Here is a 20,757-nt window from a genome sequence, read left to right as displayed (position 1 = left end):
CGTGTACGTGGGCGGCTATGTGGACGCTAGTTGGTGTCGCCTACCATTGCTCTTGCACACACACACACACACACACACACACACACATACAAAAGCACAAGCACACATACACAAACACAAGCACACACACAAGCACACATACACGAGCACATGCGTGTGTGCTCTCCCTGCCCCTACCCTCCCTCCCCCCCCCCCCCCCCCCAACTGTTGTGTTTCGTTGGGTTGCGTTTCCAACCCCTTTCCCAACCTGGCTCGCCAGCTCACTCCATCCCCACCAACCGTCATCATCCTTACGCGATTTTGACCTCGTGCTGCGCAACGTTGGTCGTTTTTTCTCTGTTCCTGGCCCGTGTTGCTGTGAATGCGCTATTGTGCTGCTGCATGTGAATGAATGACAGACAAAACCCCCCGAGGCGGAGCAACACAAACTACCGACGCCTCGCGGCACACAGCCCCATTGTTCACAACAAGCACAATGAGTGACAGTGCGCCGGCAGACGAACACGACACGTCGCGTGCTGAGCACGACGTGCGCACACAAGACGTCACCGCCACAACTCCAGCACAACCAGCACTCTCACCGCGAACAGAAGCCATTGTTCGAGCCAAGTCCCCTGCGCCTTCCCTCGACGAAGGCAACGTGTGCGACGACGACGACGCCGACGCCGATGAAAACGACGACACGCGCGGCCACACCGCTCGCACCGGCAACGAGGATGCCAACAGCCTTCCCAACAGCCCCACGGGAAAGAACCTCGCATATGACCCTGCATCGCCAACCCACGCCGGCGACCGCCCATCACCGCCACTCCCCAATGCAGAACTGCTCATGCGCTCGTTTGGGGGCAACACGCACGTCACCCGGCACCACCAACATACCACCACCATCACCACCAGCACCAGCAGCACCAGCAGCAAAGGAAACAAGACGCACCTGCAGCAGCAGCAGCAGCGTGCGCGACGTCGCGCAAGCTCCATCGGCGGCACCCCGCACCGTCGATACACGTTTGCCGGGCACGACAACGACGACAACGACGATCGTGACAGAGATGACGACAGCAGCGGCGACGACGACTATTACCACGTGAGCGCGGGTGCACGTGAGCGCCGCGTGACCCATGCAGAGGGTGTGTACGATCACGTCGGCAGCACACGCAGCAGCGCAAGCAGCGGTGTGTTCTCTGCCCGCTCCAGCGCCTTTCCTGCGTCAAGCACAGCCAGCAGCCCGCGTGCAAGCCACGATTCAGCGTATCAGCGCCAGCGCAAGCGCAGCAGCTTGTCCACCGGCACGTCTGCTGCCTCTCCGCCCGATATGCGGCGTCCGTCCATGCATGCATGCAAGCAACATCGCCCGAGCCACTTTGACGCGCTTCTTGAGGAAGCCGCCTTTGATGCCAGTGAGCCGCCTGCATGCATGCATGGCGATGGTGACGACGATGATGCTGCTGATGAGGATGAGGAGGAAGAGGAGGAATCAACCATCACAGATGCACATGCGCCCCGCCATGACACCGAGACAGCGTCCTCCTTTGTGTTCATGAACAACGGTGATGATGACGGTGAAGACACGCTTGGTGATGATGATGATGATGATGATGATGATGATGATGATGGCGATGGTGGCCGTGGCGACAATGGCAATGGCGGTTACAAGCCCAGGTCAACGAGCTCACCTGAGCGGCGGCGACGACGGCGCGCTCGCAGAGCGAAGCTGCATCGCCATCACCTGTACGGCGATGGCACGGACACAGATACAGACACCGAGCAAGCAGACTGGAATCGCCACCAGCGGCAACAGCGCCGCCATCAACAACCGCAGCAACACCACCAACGCCAACAGCATCAACAACGGCAGCACGCCACGAGGCAGCGGGCTGAAGAGGTGGTGATGGTACACGACAACATTGCAACCGCGTCGTCATCCACAACCGCAACAGCACCATCAACAACAACACCCAGCACAAGCGCGTCGCGCAACACCACACAAGTGCACCTGCTTCAGACGATGCTTGCAAGCAAGCGTGTGTCCGTTGACTCCATCGCAGAGACCGATGACGAGCATGCTGTGCCGTCCTCAGCTGCATCCACAGCAGATGAGACAGTGCGGTGTCGCTCGAGCGTCTGCAGCATCACCACGCAGGACAGCAGCGGGCGGGAGAGCCAAAGCTCCGTCCAAGAACTCTTCAGTCAGCACCCGCACCTGTCGTGGCTTGCCGCTGCCGTGCGGCAAGGCTCGGCCAGCTCCCGCAGCAGTGCCAGCAGCAACAGCAGCGTCAGCGCCGCTCTCAGTCGCAATCTCGAAAGCCAGAACTTGCCTGCAGGCAACTTGTCCCAGAGCGGCAGCACCAGCGCCAGCAGTGGTGCTCCTGGTGCTGGTGTTGGTGACGGCAGCAGTGCAGTCGTACCTCGTGTACGTGGGCGGGTTGTGAGCTCGCCACGCGTGCATGCAAGCACGACGCTATCCACCTCATCCACGGCCGAGGAGGCGCTTCGAGACCTGCGTGAACGCGAAGCAAACAAAGGTAAGGCGTGCATGGTCGATGGTGGTGGTGGTGGTGGTGGTGGTGGCGGTGTTGTGTTGACAAGCAGGGGGAGATGGATGGCGGTGGTGCTGGTGAATGCGTGTGCTCGCTGTCGGTTTCGCGACTGCTTGGGGTCGGTTTCGCGAAGTGAGACGCATCGGAAACCCCTTCAAGGCTGTGGCGGTTGATTTGAATTTTGGGATGACTTTTTGTGGCTCTTTTGCCTCGTGCCATCTGTTGTTGGGTCGTGTGAGATGGTTCGTGCGCATGCCTGATACCCTGACGCCATGGCGCTTGCTTGCACGGTGGTGCTGTTGCTGCAGGAACAGCAAAGCCCGGACAACCACATGCTACTGCGTTGTCATCGTCGTCGTCATCCGCGTCCTCGTCGGCGACGTCGCTTCGCAAGACCGGCATGGCAGCACAGCGGCGTTATGAGCCGCCGCAACACCACCACCAGCGCTCGCGCCCACGTCGGCAGAGCAAACAAGCAGCATCATGTGCGTTGAAGCGCGCTTGTGTGTGTGTGTGTGTGTGTGTGTGTGTGTGTGTGTGTGTGTGCGAGGGAGCACTCACGTGGCATTTCCTGGCATGTTGGGATGGGATGCGTGCATACAGGGCAACGGACGGTCAATAACTCGCTGTTTGCGTTTCGAGGTGAACACATGCAACTTGTCCGCTACATTCACTGTTTGCTCGTTGCTTGTGAAGTGGCATCCCTGTTGTCACCTGATGTACTGATACACACACACACGCACGCACGCACACACACAAGCAGGCGGCATGCGAGGAGGAGGGGCGTCGGAGAGCGAATGGGAGGATATTTCCGATACAAGCGCGTGGTCGTCGCGTCGCCCGTCCGAAGACGTCCACCAGAGCTCGCCAGCCTCCACTCGCACAAGCTCAAACCACGCCCTCTTTGGTGGTCAGTGCTTTGTGTGTGTATGTGTGTGTGTGTGTGTGTTGATTGGGTGCGGTCGTTTCTGTACTCTTTGTTTGATGAGAGTTTGAATAACTTCCTCACGCTACGCCCCTGCATCTCCTTACAGGCAACCGCTGTTATTCGTGCCTGTGCATCGCTCGGTCCGAGGGATGGGCAGCATGCTACTCGCCCACCTGTCGCAAGGCCCTCGAATGTGCGTAACTTGTGTGTGTGTGTGTGTGCACATATGTGTAGTTATCTCGATGGTGTGCCATGTGTGAAGCAACAGCCGCCATCTTTGACCGTTGGGACGAATCAATGATGCCTTGCAGGTCACGTGGGCACGTCCTCCCGTCCCCCACGCGTCCGCTCCGCCCTCAGCACACACGTCAACTCGGCAACAAGCTTGGTGCGTCTGTGTGTTCATGTCTGTATCTGTGTCTATGTCTGTGTGTGTGCGCGCGTGCCTGTGCATGCCTGTGCATGTGTGTGAATGCGCCAGAGCACGTTTGATTGTTGATCATGTCAAGTCAGGGTCTCACCATTTCTTCATGGTTCCGCGTCCACCAGGCTGCGGAGGCACGACGTCCCGCCCGCCCATCAGCTGAATTTGGCCGCGTACGTGTGGTTTGAATGCGTGCGTGCGTGTGTGTGTGTGTGTGTGTGTGTGTGTGTGTGTGTGTGTGTGTGTGTGTGTGTGTGTGTGTGTGTGTGTGTGTGTGTATGTGTGTGTGGCGCCACCAATCGATTGCTTGCGTGTCTATTCCAAGTGTCTGCGTGCCACTTCCCTGTCTAACACACACACTCACACACACACACATGTGTCCATCCATCCATCCATCCATTCATTCACCCATCCATCTGTCCATTGGCCCCCACAGGCGCGTGTGAATGAGATCCACCGTGCCCTTGGCCATGTCCCGGACCGCCAAGCGTATGTTGCAAATGTTCGCACCCGCGCACCGGCTGTATATTGCCATTGCTGTTGCAACTGGTCCCTAGCACCAATCAACACATGCGCGCGCGCACTCACATGCGCTCACGCACTCACCCACATTTTCTCACTCACTTGCTTGCTTGCATGTACACAGGCGTACCCGCCCCACGTTCTCGCGAACGAAGACGATGTTCGTTGTGCGGGAGAGCGGGGATGTGGAGAAACCCCTCGTCGTCGACACCGTCGTGTAAGCCAAGCCGTTGTACGTGCGTGTGTGTGTGTGTGTGTGTGTGTGTGTGTGTGTGTGTGTGCGTGTGCGTGTGTGTATGTGCGCGTGTGTGCGTGCGTGTGCGTCTGCGTCTGCGTGCCTGTGAACACCGAGTTTGTGTCACGCTTCGTGACCATTCTTCTTGCTTTCCTTCACTCTACTCAATGAGTGCGCTGTCACATGTCCCGGCGATCATCTCACTACTCCACATGCTCCCACCCCGACCCCCCTCCCACAACACGATCACCTCAACTCCACTTCAGCCGGCGCACATCACCGCGAAAGCGTTCGACACGGCGAAGCAAAGGCGCGTCGCCTGCCTCAACGCACGTGTCAACGCACGTGTCCCCTCGTACCTCGTCGTCACCGCGGTCCTTTCGCCGGTCGCCCACACCGCTCACGTCTGCCCCGCCCTCACCTTCCTTTTTCGAAAGCCTGGGCGCCGCTGTGGTTGGACGCAACTTCCGCCGCAGCACGAGCAGCAGCAGCCACCGCCAGCAGCAGCACAGACAGCGCCACCAGCGACAGCTGCGCAGCGTGCGAGGCCGTGTGGCATCGACCGGTTCTGTTCGTCGCAGTCCAACGTCACGCGCCATCTCAGTATCCTCTGTTGCCAGCACGCGTGCATTGTCATCCGCAGCACAATCAGCAGCTGGCACAGCAGCAGCAACAAGCCGGACAACGACGACAGCAACAACAGCAGCGCAGCGCAGTGCAGGTGGTGCGAAGAACCCGGCGGTGATGTTCGCGTCGACAGGAGTACAAGGACGAACGCTCTCCCACGCGTCCCTCTCGGCGTCATCAATGCCGCTGTCAGCGGCTCGCCGCCAACACTCTGTCATGGTACAATGACTCTGTGCGTGCGTGTGTGTGTGTGTGTGTGTACGTGTGTATGTGTGTGTATGTGTACACGTGTGTGTATGTGTGTGTGTACACGTGTGTGTATGTGTGTGTGTGTGCTAAGTGCTAATTTGTGATGTTCCTCACATCGTCACCTCCGTCAATACTTGCTTCTGCTTTTCCTTCACAGCACTTCACGTCGCCCACATCCCGTGCTGGACGGCTTCGCATGCGCCCAACTCATTTCAGAACAAGTGCGTGCATGCTTAGTTTAATGCACGTGCAAGCATACGTGTATGCTTGTGTGCTTGTGTGCACGTGTACGTGTGTGTGTGCATGTTAAGTGAACCGTGGTTACATGCATCACCTTCGCTCACACCATCTGCGGGCCTTGCTCGGTACTGTTCAGGTGTTCGGCGCTCTCGTGCTCACCGCGAAGGCGCCGGCATGACGCGGCAACATAGCGCAAGCGTACGTCAACACTTCTGTGTGTGTGTGTGTGTGATCTTGTTTGTATTTGTGTGTGCGGGCTTGGATGTGTGAATGTGCGAGTACACAAGCTGTCCTCATCCATGTCCTCGTCACCTTTCCTTGAACAGATCTTTGAAGGGATGTTTCTTCGCCCAGGTGATGACGCTGGGTTTGAGCAAGTCAGGCAGATGGTGAGTTTGCACACAAAGTGCATTGTGCTACCAGTTGTCGGCAAAGCATTCAGTGCCACTCTGAACACATCTTCTCTTCTTGCTTTGCTTTGCTGTGCGTTGCTTTGCTTTGCTTTGCGTTGCTGTGCCTTGCTTTGCTTTGCGTTGCTTTGCCTTGCTTTGCTTTGCTTGGACTCATTGGCATCTGTCATCGTGAATGCCGCTTCGTCAGGTGCAACGCAACATTTCCAGAGATGACCTCATACAGCTCAGTGCCCACAGGTGAGTTGTGCTGACGGAGGCGTGCTTGGATGTGTGACCATACGGTTGTCCTCACTCGCCCGTGCCATTTCTTACTTTGTGCTTGCACGCACGCGCACACACACACACACATACACACACACACACACATACACGCATGCACACACACACACACACACACGCACGCAAATACGCAAACACGCAAACACTCACACACACACATCCGCTCACACAAAATCGTCCTCTCCCTTGCTCTTCATCCCTTGTTTGACAGCTCGCCTGCAAGCTCGCCGCGGCCATCTGTCACCGTGCACACAACCGCGACGCTGCCGCCAAGTTCCCTGCACCACGTCGAGGGGATACAGGCTGACACAGCACGCGGCGCAGCGAGCACGCCAAGCGCACACCACAGTGCACACGCACCACTTTCAGACCCTGGGCCAACAGTAGCAGTGTCGAGTGAAGACGTGTCGTCGTGGACAGAGGCAGCACTGTCAAGCACAACCACGTCATATGACGCTGCCGACGAGGAAGGAGATGACCATACTGATGAGATGCACGGGAACGAAGAACAAGAACAGCGGAAGGAACAGGGAGAGGAAGGGCATGCAGACGCAGTGCAGTCATCGCATCAGAACAAGCGGCAGCAACGAGGGCGGCGCCATCGAGAGCGCGGACGCGGGCGCGAGCGTGATCGCCATGGCAGTGAGAGAGGTGGTCGTGGTGAGCGAGAACTGCTGCGAACAGCAGTGCAAGCCGCGGCGCGTGGGCAGCACGAACGCGACACTGATGTCGATGATGGCGAACATGATGACGATGGCATGCACCAAGCTGGTGGCTTCGACCGCGGTGTTGGTGGCGCTGATCAGCGCGACAGCATTCAGTTCACTGACGATGACGACGACAACACCGATGGCATTGATGACATTGATGCTGCGATTGCTTACGGGCGTGGTCGTGGTGTTTCCAGGCATCGCCGGCCACCATCACCATCATCATCGTCGTCATCGTTTGAGCCCGCCCGTGGGCGTAATGGCTTTCATCACCACAGCAATGACGATGACAACGACAATGACGGTGATGGTGATGGTGACGAACATGACGGTCGGTCGTCCATCAGCGAGGAGTGGACCCGTCAACTTGAAAGCGTCGTCACGCAACTGGAGGACGTCGACTGCGTGGTGTGTACATACGTGTGTGTGTGTGTGTGTGTGTGTGTGTGTTTCGTGTTTGTGTTTGTGTTTGTGTGTGTGTTTCGTGTGTGTTTCGTGTTGTGTGTGTGTGTGTGTGTGTGTGCGTGTGCGTGTTTCGTGTTGTGTGTGTGCGTGTGTGTGTCTGCTTTCATGTGTACACCTTCTGTGTGCCTGCAAATGCTGTTGTTGGGATGGCGATGAACGTGTCTTCGCCGCTTCAAATCCCTCATCTCAACCCGCGATCGCCTCGCCACACCGTTTTGCCATCCTTCAAGAACACCTCCCTGGCGGATGTTCAGACCGAAGTGGATTGTGCGCAACTCCACGTGATGCAACTGCTGGAACTCGATCCAATCGACGACAGCGAACTGGAGGTGTGTGCTTGTGTGTGGGTGTGTTTGTTTGTGCATATGTGTTTGTGTATGCTGGTGTGTATGTGTGTGTGTGCGTGCGTGCATAAACACGTGCACATGCGCGAGCGAACAACACCTCCAAGTGACTTCCACGCACAGCTCACCACGTTCCACTGTGCACTCCCTGTCAGACTGCGTTTCGAGCGCTGGATGTGGACGATGATGGCTGGGTCACCGTTGCAGACGCGCTTGCCAGTATGGTCTACTTTGGCATGCGCGCATTCGAGGTGTGTGCGTGTGAGGGGGAGGGGGTATGTATCAGTGCGTTTGCGTGTGTGTGTGTGTGTGATTGCGTGTGTGTGTGTGTGTGTGTGTGTGTGTGTGTGTGTGTGTGTGAGTATCAGTGTGTGTGAGTATCAGTGTGAGTATGTGTGTGTGTGAGTATCAGTGCGTGCGTGTGTGTGTGTGTGTGTGCCACGTTATTGTTGGTACATATCTTGCATCGTATGTGGTATGCTTGCTCCTTATGGCGCATGTTCATGTGTGTTGCGGCTGCCCCGTGCTGTGATCCAATTTTAACCGCCACGTGTGTTTGCACGCCGTCACTTGGTTGTGGATTTTCAATTAGGCGAGCAAGATCATGATGGAGGTGAAGACGCATACCAACTCCCACGGCGTGAGGAGCATCAACCTGGTGCGAACACTTGTCCATGCATGCGTACTGTTACCCTTTGCGAGCGGGAGGCGGGTTGCACAACTCCAGTGATGTTGGCTGTGTGACACAGTCTTACTCCAATTGCTTCTCGTTGCACACATTGCTATCCAAACACACAAGCACACACATACGGGCGCGTGCGCAAACAACAACAACAACAACAACAACAACAACAACTACAACAACTACAACAACAACAACTACAACAACAACAACAACAACAACAACAACAACAACAACAACAACAACAACAACAACAACAACAACAACAACAACAACAACAACAGCAACGCGCCTTCGTTCTTCCTCACTTGTATTTGCACACGCACACCCCCTCCCTTCTTCGCATCACCGACCCAGGCGGAGTTCAAGCACTTGTGTCGCCGCGCGGTTGCGGGTGAGCTGTCTCTGCACACCGCTGTACCGACACCGCCATCCCGCCGTTCATCGCGCTCGCGCTCGCGACGACGCAGCAGCAGGCGACGCAGCAGCAGGCGCCTGCGTCCGGTCGTGCGTGGGTCTTCCCGTCTTCGCGCGTCACGAACTGCCTCGACACGGCGCCCATCCGGCCGGCAGTCCTCCCACCTGTCCTTCCCACGGTCTATGACGGAATACCACCACCACCACCACCACCATCAGCAGCACCATGGTGGGTATGGTCCGTCCTCGTCGCGGGAATCCTCCTCCCAGCACCTCCTCGCCGTCGAGTACGTTCATTATGTGTGCGTGTGTGTGTGCACTGTGTGCACTGTGTGCGAGTTTGTGTGTGTGTGTGTGCGAGTTTGTGTGCGTGTTTGTGTGTGTGTGTGTGTGTGTGTGTGTGTGTGTGTGTGTGCGTGTTTGTGTGCGTGTGTGTGTGTGTGTGCGACGCGACACTTTGCCTCTTACCTGCCATGAGCGTACACGTTCCATCCCTTGTTGACTGTGCACATCTTTTGCCCTGTTGTCGCATGTCTCTCGCTGCTGCAGTAGCGACCAGGAGGACGTGTACGAAATGGCAGAGCCATTGGGTGAGTCATACCACTCAACTGTGTTTGTCTCGAATGTTCACGCGCATGTGAATATGCCTGATGCACGCGTGACACATTTGCACACATACACATACATGCACATGCACATAAACACACGCGCACGCACACACATATCACATCACTCACCTACCCGTGCTCACGTGTACTTACACCTGTCCAACACATCCCCATCACCCCCTTCCAACGCATATCCCCATCACCCCTTCCAACACATTTCAGCTTCCCATCACCGAAGCAGAACGGAGCCGCTCGCAGCGGTCGACTTGCTGCAGAACACGCGCATGTCTGTGCAGACGGATCGGGGATCGTTCAACATCACTGTGGAGGCGGTTTCGCCATCGCCAACGCTACAGCCCTCACGGCCCACGTCGGCTGCTGATGACCGTGGCTCCGCTACACCAACACCCGCACTCGCGGAACACACCCACCACACTGACAGCACGACCAACGACAACGCTGACAGCACCGTGCGACACCACCCGCACCGCCACAGGCATGACCAAGACAGTGCCAGCCATGGTGAGGATGGTGATGACGATGGTGATGATGGGCAAATGCTGGAGCAGCAGCCATCAACAGACTCCATGCAGAGCTGGGCTAGCTCGTGCGGCGTTGACTTTCGTCTGCGGGGTTCGCGGGCCAGCAGCAACATGTTTGCATCTGAAACGCAGTCTGACTCGCGACGGACATCGTTGGTGTCCTCCGACTTTGAAACGACGCCAGGCTCCGCATCGGCTGCTTCATCCGCCGTGTCGCTCGACGTTCGTCGTGGTTCCTCGCCAGGCAGCCGCCGTCGCCGCCGCCATCGCCAGTCCCACAGTGATGCATCACCATCAGCATCGCTGCCCTCGCGCGCATTCTTTGGTGCTGACTTCAACACCGATGCCCGCCGTCACCGTCACCATCGCCACCAGTCGTCGCAGCAGCAGCAGCAGCAGCATTCACCATCTGGTGTGCGGCAGGACAGTTTCACGTCGCTGTCATCTGCTGCCTCATATCCAGCGAGCGACAGCACCGCTGGCGGCATCTCCACCACCGATGATGACTGCTATGACTACGGCGACGACGACGACTATGATAGCAGTGACGGCATTCGCGGTGATGGGAATGATCGTGATGATGGCGATGACAGTGTTGAGGATGTGCACGACACCACTGTGACCAGCGCAACGTTTGGCGGTGGGAACTCCCGCAATGCAAGCACCACTGCCTTGACTGCTGGTGGTAACGATGGCGGTGCATACGACGCTGATGATGACGTCGCTGCAATCACAGCAGCACCTTCTGCAGCACATGGAGGAAGTGGCTTGACCATCGCAATCCCAGCAACAGCAACAACAACAGCAACACCAAGATCATCGTCATCGCAACTAGCATCAGCCACAACAGGAACAACAACAACAACAACAACAACAACAACAACAACAACAACAACAACAACAACAACAACAGCACATATGCAACCCGGCTCTGCATCCACATCACCCTCCCCGTCGCCGTCATTCTCGCCAACAGCGTCGTCGTCGTCGTCGCCATCAGCGCGACGCGGGCGGAAGCTGAGTCCACATCGCCGCCACCGCCGCCACGGTGTTCGCACGCCAGAGTCTCCGCGCGACGTGTTTGAGCAGGTGTCACGCCCCCGCAACGAACAGCGACAGCGCGAGTGGCGAAACCGAACACAGCTGGCAGACATTCCGGATGTGGACACGGAGGAGGCACAGAGCAGCCGCGAAGGCAGCAAAGACTTTCAACAACAACAACGACAGCATCAGCAACAGCATCAGCAGCAGCAGAAGGGCAGCGGAGGTGCTGAGAACGCCGGTGTTGTCGTGCGTGTGCAGCTGGTGGAAACGATGACAGACACTGAGGCAGAAGATGTGGTGCAATCACGCAAACATGTTGAAGCTGGGCGTGCCAGAGGAATGGGAAGAGAAGCAGGCGATGCAAGCACACAGCATGAAACGACAACCACGGCAGCGGTAACAGCAGTGGCAGCGACAACAACAGCTACAACGACACTAGCTGCCAATGCTGCTGGACACGCCAATGAGGTTGACGATGAGGTTGACGACGATGATGATGATGATGATGTTGGCGAAGATGATGGTGGTGAGGCGACGCCTGGACGCCGACGCGGATCGCTGGGTGCGTTCTGGCGAAACCGCGTGTGGAAGAAGAACAAGAAGAATAAGGGAAGGAAGGGCAGGCAAAACACAACGAGCATGAGCCCATTGGAAGGCAGCAGGAACAGCAGCGCTGGCAGCAGTGGTACTGGTACCGACAGTGCACGGGAGGTGAGCAAGAAACAGGCAAAGCAAGCAAAGAAGGAAGAGAAGAAGCAACGGAAACAACAGCAGATGATGGTGAAGAAGAAGAAGAAGAAGCAACGGCGAGCAACAGCCGCTGGTCATGAACCGTCCATCGCCTTCGCCCGCGATGCCTTGCATCAGCACCACCTTGACGCCTGCGGATCACAGCCACACCCAGACGGTGCTGTCCACACCAGCTTTGGCATGACCGACAGCAGTGGTGGTGGTGGTGGGCGAAGGCGTGCATTGTCGTTGGATCAAGGCACACGGCACAGGGGCCCGTCATCGTCGTTGTCGTCGTCATCGTCGTCGTCGCACCCAATTACCGGTCGGTTGCGCCGGCAGTCCGTGTTTAAGAACGCGACAGATCTGCAGGAAGCGGTGCGCAGATCAAGTGCCACGTCCACGCACACGCATATGAGCAGCGACGCGTTTGCACTCGTGTTCGACGAGGAGGAGGACGAGGAGGAAGTGGAGGAGAGACAGGAGAGACAGGAGGGTGTCGTTGGGATGAACGCTGACTGTGCCGCTGTTGATACTGCGGTTGTTGATGGTGGTGGTGGTGATCGCGATGGTGCTGTTGTGCGCAAGCGGGGCAGCGGCAGCAGTAGCAGTGCCAGTGACGAGAACGACGACAACAACAAGCAGATGCACAGTGAGGAAGACAGGGGCAGGCATGCTGCACGTGGCTGTGTCACAACGGCAACAACAGCAACAACAGCAGCAGCAACAAGAGACGTGGATGCGTCTGGTCGTCGTGGCCGCCTCCGCCGCCGTGCTGGCAGTGTAGATGCTGGTGATGCTGGTGTTTGCGGTCGCGACCTCGAAGACGATGATGATCATCGCAGATACCGCCAGCCGCGCCTGCACGTGGCCACTGATGGTACGGGTAGTGATGGTGGTCGGCGGCGTCGTGCAACAGCTGCTGTTAACATGCAGCCACGTCGTGGTGGTGGTGGTGATGTGGATGTGGATTCAGCGGCCATGGCCATGATGACAACACCAGTGCCGGTGGCTGAAGAAAGCGCTCCGAAGTCGCCAAAACAGACCCAACACCAACAACAAGTGCAGGAGCAGGAGGAGGAAGGGCAATCACCACGACGACGCCGCAGGTTTACTGGCGTGTTTTTCGGCAGACGCAGGGTGAGCTGTTTTGTGGTGGATGGGACTGGGCGTGCGTGTGTGTGTGTGTGTGTGCGTGCGTGCGTGTGTGTGTGCGTGTGTGTGTGTGTGCGTGTGTGTGTGTGTGTGTGCGTGTGTGTGCGTGCTGCGTGCGTGTGTGTGTGCGTGCGTGCGTGCGTGCGTGTGGGTGGGTGTGTGTGTGTGCGTGTGTGTGCGTGTGTGAGTGTGGGTGTGGGTGTGGGGGGCTCGTGCGTGTTGATGCTGTGAGCGTTGATTTCGCCATCATGTGTGCGCGCCATGCGTTCCATGGTATCACTCGGCTCACATTCACATCGTGTTCCGTTTGCTTTGTGAATGGGCTGCAGACGTCACATGGGCGTTGATCGCCCGTAACTCAGAAGCGTAGCGAGTGAGCGAATGAGCGGACGAACTAGAGGAGCAAGTTGTGGTGCTGCGGTGGTTGTGGCGGTGTCTGTGACACGCTGTAGCAAGAACTTTAGAAGGACGCGCATGCGTGCAAGTGCACCTGTGACTGGTTCAAGGGTTCAGACATTCCGCTCACCCGTGCACAATTTGTGTTTCACTGCTTGCTTGCGTTGCTCTGCTTGCTTGCTTGCTTGCTTGCTTGCTTGCTTGCTTGCTTGCTTGCTTGCTTGCTTTGTACTTACTGACTTGCTTACTTGAGTGTCACTTACCAGTTGGGGGCGGAGTGAGGAGAGAACCCGGGTGCACGCATGTACACATACACACATATACATACACACACATACACACACATGCGGAGTCATGCACGTATTCATTGATGCCTTGAGTCTGAGTGCGGTTCACGCATCATGGGGTTCCATGATCGCGTGGCAATAAACAAAAACACAAACAAAACCAGCCGAATAGCTTTCGTGAGGGCGTTCAATTTTCCGCAATACACCGCCACAGGACCACCATCAAAACAGAAAACAACGCAGGACCACGGACAACAAGCAAGCTGCATAGCTGCTGTAGTGCTGCGGTGCTGTGTGTGTGCAGGGGGCACCAACTGCGTCACGATGACGACAACGTCGACGCCAACAGTGCTCGAGAAGGTGGAAGCGTTCTTAGCAAAGACGAGGTTGGAGGATTCGGTGAAACGAAAAATCAGACACATCGCCACCAACACCTATGGAGAGTTTGTGAGGTGAGTACCCTACTGTTACTGTTGCAAAGAAGTGTTGCAGGTGTAGAGGTGTTTCTGTTTGGAATGCTGAAAAGGTGCCAAACAACCATGTGCTTTCACGCGCGCGAGCGTGTGTGTGTGTGTGTATGCGTGTGTGTTTGTATGTATGTGTGTGTATGTGTGTGTGTGTGTATGCATAGGTTTGTGTGTGTGTGTGTGTTTGTCTGTGTCGAGTCGGGGTGTGTTTGTCTGTAGGTGTGTAGGTGTGTCGGTGTGCAACTGAATTCTGTATGTGCGTCCACCATGCAGTCTTGCGACGCACACACACACACACACACACACACACACACACACACACACACACACACACACACACACACACACATACACACACACACACACATACACACACACACACACACGCTCGCTCGCTCACAACACACACACTCTCCCCCCCCCCCCCCGCTCTAATAAAGAATGGGAGATGCTGGACTCGACGATAATGGAGCGAGTGCGCTTGCCGAGGCATTGAGAGGCAACACCTCACTTCAAGAGCTACAGTCAGTTGAAGGGATCGTTGGTGTTCGTGAAGCATGCGGTGGTCGTTTCACACCTCCTCAGGTGCTAGCCAGCATGGTTATCTCCGCTGCTCATCATCTTGCACTCACCGCATCGGATTGTGATCTGTGATGACTCTGTAACTGGTACTACGCTGCGTTCATGTCACAGTTTGCAACGCAATTCAATTGGCGCTGTCGGTGCGGCCGCCTTGGCAGATGTACTGGAAAACAACAAGACGGTGAAGCAACTTTGGTGAGGTGTGAGCTCACAAGCACAAAGGGCCTTGCTTTGTTAACTTCTGTTTGGTTCACAAGCTGGCTCGCTTGATTGCTTGGCATTCACACAGCTTTTTGGGCAACCCTCATCCGCGCTTAACCTTGAGTCTCTGTGTATCGTTGCCGCTGATGGCGCGTGGTCTTGCGGCTGACACCAGGTTGGATGACAACTCCATTGGCCCTGAGGGCACAGTGGCCTTGGCAGATATGCTCAAGCGCAACAACAGCGTGAAGGTTCTCTGGTGCGTTGGTTGAGACAAAGACGATGTGCTAGCAGTTGCATGTGCTGATGTAACCAGTCCCTGTGCCACTCGTGGATACACTGAGCAACAACTACCTCATTGGTCCTTGATCCGCTTGTCTGCCCTGCTACCCAGGCTGTCTCGCAACGCTATTGGGCCTGACGGCGCTGCAGCCTTGGCAGACATGTTAAGACACAACACCTGCATTGTGGACCTGAAGTGAGTTTGTTCATGGTCTGGCCACGATTTGGTGCACGTCTTCCTATGCAACCGTGTGTAACACAACAGTGTAACCGCTGGTTTTGTCACGCGGTCCCTGCTACATTGCCATGAAAATGAGGCACTGTATGGTGTTGTCGCGGGTTGCTCATGTGTTTTCCGTCTTTTCGCCCAAACGATGCATCAGTCTTGGGAAGAACCGCATGGGTGATGAAGGCGTCCGTTCTCTCGCAGCCGCGCTTGCGCATGACAACACCACTCTGAACAGAATATGGTAAGTGCACGACACCCTGGTCATAGCTTGCTCGGAACGTTGGAAAGACTCACCTCGGGACTGAAGATGCAAGACACAAACTGCAACCTGCAACCAATGCTGTGCGAACTCGATTTCAATTGCGCTGAAATCACACACACACACACACATGCTTGCTTACACGTCACACCACACCAATCGTTTGACCCGAAGGGTTTGGGAAAATGACCTCGGCCCCGCTGCGGCGGGAGCATTGGCGGAAATGTTGCGACACAATTCATGGCTGTCAAGATTGAGGTGAGTCTGGCTCACGTCGTGTCATGGTCACTTCCTTGCCGTGCCTCTTCTTCATTTACATATCATATACATCTTTGCCGTCATGCAGTTTGTCCAACAATGACATTGGTACAAGTGGTGGAGCTGCCTTTGGAGGAGCATTGCGCAAGAATCGCACCCTTGAAGGACTTCTGTGCGTACATGTGACACAACTTCCGTCCTCTCCTCCTTTATCCCCGTAATGTCTGGACACACGAGAGTCATGGTGCATGTCTGAAATGGGAGTTCTGATTTAACGTGAATGCCTGCACACCACCAACATGCAGCATCCACCACAACTCTTCCCAGGCCGCTCGTGCCTTTGGGGCGGCACTGCCAGTGAACCGACGCATCGACACGGGTAATTGGTGAGTCTGCACCAAGCTCAGCGTCTGAGGTTGGGTGCGCGTGCTCCTGCTCATGCATGCATGTGTGTGTGTGTGTGTGCGCGCGTGTGTGTGTATGTGTGTGTGTGTGTGTGCGTGTGCGTGTGCGTGTGCGTGTGCGTGTGGTCGCCGTTCACTATGCCTGCTCGGGCGTGGTCATGGTGTATGCGACTGGATGCTCACATTACTTCGTGCGCGTACATTTTGTACAACTTTGCCTCGTCTCCTTTTATTCCATCAGGACGTCTGAGGAACGGGTAGCCTTCAACCAAGGACGAGACGAGAAGAGGCGACAACAACAAGAGTTTTTCTCCGCGTGCAAGCATGGCAACCTTGAGGCCGCAAGCACCCTAATCAAGCAAAACAACACTGTCATCAATGAACAGAACGAACAAGTATGTGTCGGCGTTGTGCGTGTGTGTGTGTGTGTAACTGCGTAGCCGTTGCTTTCTTTACATTGTGCAAGATTGTCTGCGGCCCTCTTGGCTTAACCAACGCCATTTCATTGTCAACCACACTCACCGTGCACGCTCAGGACGACACACCGCTTCATTTTGCTTGCAAGCACAATCAAGTGGCCATTGTTTCGCTGTTGCTTGAAAATGGCGCAGATATCACTGCTACTAACGCAAATGTGAGTTGATTCTTCCAAGAGACTGTATACATGCGATGTGCTCTCATTCCATGCAACATCATTGTACTGCCCCTTACCATGTGAATGGTTTCATCCAGTGACCGTCCGTATGCGTGGTCGCATCCTCTCTCAAATTTGCAGGAGGAGACCGCTTATGATGAAGCTGCAATCCGGGGCCACATCGACATTATTAGTCTCGAGGACTTGCGCCCAGCGAACAGCAATGATGTGGGTTTCCAATGAGGAAAAGTGTGACAGTGCATCCCTGTGAGTGGGTGTCGAAAAGGGCAATGTTGATCGATTCTGTTGCTTTCCTCTCCCCTCACACACACACACACACACACACACACACACCTGTGTGTAACATGTCCTCAAACCCAACAGGCCCGGCTCAAATACCAAAATGAAGTCATTCGGCACATGCTCGAGATTTCTGCACAGTCCCAAACGCAGATGGCAGCACGTGCGAAGCTCATGATTGTCGGAGAAGGAGGTGCAGGCAAAACAACGACGCTGCGCTCGTTGATGGCCGAGACGTTTAATCCAGTTCACAACTCCACGCGTGGTGCGGATGGTGTGAACTTGGATGTCACGGTCGAAACAATGGACGTCTGTGATTGGCAGGTGTGGTCGTGATAGTGATAGCCTGGTGCAAATACGCGCAAGCAACTGTGTGCTTCCTCTGCGGTGCTTGCGTGCATGCAAGGACATCGGGGAGGCTGTGCGCATGTGGATAAGTGCCGGTGTTTGTTTGCTTATCCTCACACCGCTGTTTGGTCCCTTGACCCTCGTTCTGCATGTTCCGCTCCACCTCCATCTTGAACATCGCGCCACAGAGTGTCGAGCCAGGCACGTCCGAGTACATGCGCACCCTACGAGATACGGCACTGGCAAGGACTTCGGGTATTGCGGCAACACTGAAGAAAGAGATGATGAAAGCAACCCAAGAGCGGCAGCAGCGGTCACGGTTGCAACAACAACGGCAAAAACCAGGTCCAACAACTTCAAGACGGCATCGAAGACTTCCGGTTCCACCTACAAATCCTGCAAGCAAGCTAGCGCCACAAACCGGTTCCACGATAGCTCAACCCACAGACCCACCCTTGCATGACGAGACAGACCCAGTTCCAGACCCAGATGGCGTGGTCAATGAGGCTGCCACGACTTCAACAAGTCGAGAGGATCTTGAACGGGCCATCAAAGATGTGAACCTTGACATGACAATTGCTCAAGGCAAAGCGCGGGTCACGTTCAAGGTCTTTGACCTGGGTGGCCAGTCCACCTTCTACATCTTCCACCCTTTCTTCCTCACAGAGTGAGCCATTAGATTCCTTTTGGTGTGTGTGTGTGTCTGTGCTTCTGTGTGTGTCTGTGTGTGTCTGTGTGTGTCTGTGTGTCTGTGCTTCTGTGTGTGTGTGTGTGTGTGTGTGTGTGTGTGTGTGTGTGTGTGTGTGTACTGCGTGCTGTCCACCTCATTCTGTTTCAACCTACTCCACACACCCCTCACCCCACTACTTCCCACGTTCGCCCCCACAACAGGTATGCGGTGTACCTCCTGGTATTCTCCATGGAGAGCTTGTTGCACCCAGATGACGAGAAACGCGAGGCTACCTGGGAGTTTATTGAGTATTGGCTTTCCTCCCTCCACCTCCACGCCAAGGGCGCACCCGTCCTCATCATTGGCACATTTGCTGACGTGGTGGCATCCCCAAGACAACATCACCAGGTGTCTGAACAACTCTTCAAGCGATTCCGGTACAACCCGGCCTTCCCTTCTGTCATCCACAACGACAAGCACGGCCTATGGTTTTGGCCCATTGACAACACCAAGTCCATCGATGACCCCATGATCCAGGACCTGCGCCAGACCATCTCCTTCACAGCACTGGCGCAGCCGTTTGTGAGCCGAGAAATAGCTGTGTCGTACATTCGCCTCTACGACGAGTTGATGAGCATGCACAGAGCATCTCACAGGCCCTTTGTTACACTCGCAGAAGCCACAGATATTGGTCGCAAAAAGTTTGGCCTGCAAAACAAGATGGACACGAGGATGTGTCTGAAGTATCTGCACCTGTATTCTATGGTGCTGTACTATGATGACATCGACGGTATGGATGCCTTCGTCATCTTGAGCCCCCAGTGGGCGGTAGACACGATGACAAGTGTCATCCGCAACTTCGACCTCCACAGCGATGTTCACGACCAAGAAGCAATTAGGCTGGGTGCCCACTTATGGGACGATCTGGTCCTTCGTGGCATCCTGCACCGCCAAGTGCTGGAGGTGCTGTGGAGGGATATGCAATGTGACCTGGTTGAGCCGTTCTTGCGCTTGATGATGGAATATGGATTGTGTGTGCAATACACACTCCCAAGGGTGGCACGAAACGGGGGTGCTCCAAAGCATGTCCTGGCACAACAACAACAACAACAACAACAACAACAACAACAACAACAACAACAACAACAACAACAACAACAACAACAACAGGAGCAGGAGCAGAAGCAGGAGCAGGAGGAGGAGGAATGCTACCTCGTGCCGGCGATCCTGCCCATGACCCTTGACCCATCACCAACTCCACTGACTTCACCGACATCATCAACAGCTCCAGCCTCTCCGACAAGTGCTGATGAGGCGTCGTCGATGTCATCTTCTGTGGTATTGAGCACAACTGTGGCCCAGCGATTTCACTCGTATCTCGGACATGAGCCGAACACGGCGTACATCAGCTTCATCGCTGGACCTGCACAGCCGAGTGCAAATGCCGACGTGAGCATAGATGCCCTTCAGCGCACAACCTTCCTGCCTGAAGGCATCTTCACCATGTTGCTCGCACACGTGCTGCAGCGCACGCAACCAACAGCTACGCGAGAGCCAAAGCTCAGCCGTACCCATGTCGTTATCTTCGCAGCAGATTCGAGAGTGGAGCTGCGGCTTGTTCCTGCTGTTGGCGGCATCAAAGTTTGGATTGATGGTCCTGAACCACGCATGTTCTTGGATCAACTTCATGAAACCATCAACCAGGCCATGGCACGTCGATATGGTGACTTGCACGTGCAGTTGTTTCTTCCATACGACGAAGACACGCTGTTGCACTTTGACTCAGTCCAGCAACAGTACAGCGCTGGCATATGGGTTGATCGCCACCGCGTAACGTCTCGGTGTTTGGCTGAAAAGTTTGCTGCGTTCTTTCCACACTTGCCGACATCAACTCCAACTCCAGATGCCAGTGTAATGGATGAAGACCTCTTCAATTCCGACCTTGCGAACTGGCTACAGCGACACGGTCTCCTTGTACACGTGAAGAGTGTGTTGATCGACCACGGCATTTCCACGCTGCAAGATCTTGTGGAGCTTGTGATTGACGGGGACTTAACGAAGAAGGACCTCATTGCAGCTGGTGCGAAGAAAGGGCACGCGAACATGCTCATTCGCTTAGCCAGGGAGGAGGGGTGATAAAGAGGAGGAAAATGGCGTGTTGAGGTATGGCTCGGTCAACATGCTGCTTGAACTGGGGCAGGTTTCGTGGCGTGATTCCTGTTGATTGCTGTAGCTGCTGGCACAACCGTGAATTTCCACGCTTTCTTGCTTCTTGGAAAGAGCGTGGTTC

The 20,757-nt window shown here is 55.6% G+C and overlaps 2 protein-coding genes across 2 annotated transcripts; both read left to right on the top strand.

Annotated features, from left to right (window-relative positions):
* Window positions 1-475: 475 nt before the first annotated feature.
* PTSG_10479 (uncharacterized protein) lies at window positions 476-13,740 on the top strand (the record flags this gene model as incomplete). The annotated part of the gene is made up of 25 exons (XM_004988802.1): window positions 476-1,659; window positions 1,960-2,522; window positions 2,846-2,995; window positions 3,301-3,447; window positions 3,572-3,658; window positions 3,777-3,853; window positions 4,015-4,062; window positions 4,326-4,378; window positions 4,536-4,628; window positions 4,913-5,020; window positions 5,084-5,216; window positions 5,467-5,505; window positions 5,680-5,743; window positions 5,899-5,960; window positions 6,089-6,151; window positions 6,363-6,412; window positions 6,666-7,572; window positions 7,860-7,958; window positions 8,129-8,224; window positions 8,566-8,631; window positions 9,013-9,359; window positions 9,622-9,662; window positions 9,903-10,862; window positions 11,199-13,135; window positions 13,480-13,740. The coding sequence occupies 25 exons, from the start codon at window positions 476-478 to the stop codon at window positions 13,495-13,497; spliced, it is 7,392 nt and encodes a 2,463-aa protein (XP_004988859.1). The 3' UTR covers window positions 13,498-13,740.
* A 299-nt stretch (window positions 13,741-14,039) lies between these two features.
* PTSG_10478 (uncharacterized protein) lies at window positions 14,040-20,603 on the top strand (the record flags this gene model as incomplete). Its single annotated transcript, XM_004988801.1, has 15 exons — window positions 14,040-14,285; window positions 14,741-14,824; window positions 14,994-15,077; window positions 15,259-15,342; window positions 15,478-15,561; window positions 15,749-15,835; window positions 16,028-16,111; window positions 16,200-16,283; window positions 16,417-16,497; window positions 16,757-16,910; window positions 17,051-17,149; window positions 17,291-17,377; window positions 17,534-17,773; window positions 17,986-18,464; window positions 18,689-20,603. The coding sequence occupies exons 1-15, from the start codon at window positions 14,158-14,160 to the stop codon at window positions 20,601-20,603; spliced, it is 3,774 nt and encodes a 1,257-aa protein (XP_004988858.1). The 5' UTR covers window positions 14,040-14,157.
* Between the last annotated feature and the right edge of the window lie 154 nt (window positions 20,604-20,757).

This window comes from Salpingoeca rosetta (genome assembly GCF_000188695.1).
Source record: "Salpingoeca rosetta unplaced genomic scaffold supercont1.33, whole genome shotgun sequence".
NCBI classification, from domain to species: domain Eukaryota; class Choanoflagellata; order Craspedida; family Salpingoecidae; genus Salpingoeca; species Salpingoeca rosetta.
The sequence above is the reverse complement of the archived record's forward strand: the minus strand, read 5'-3'. Positions and strand labels throughout refer to the sequence as shown.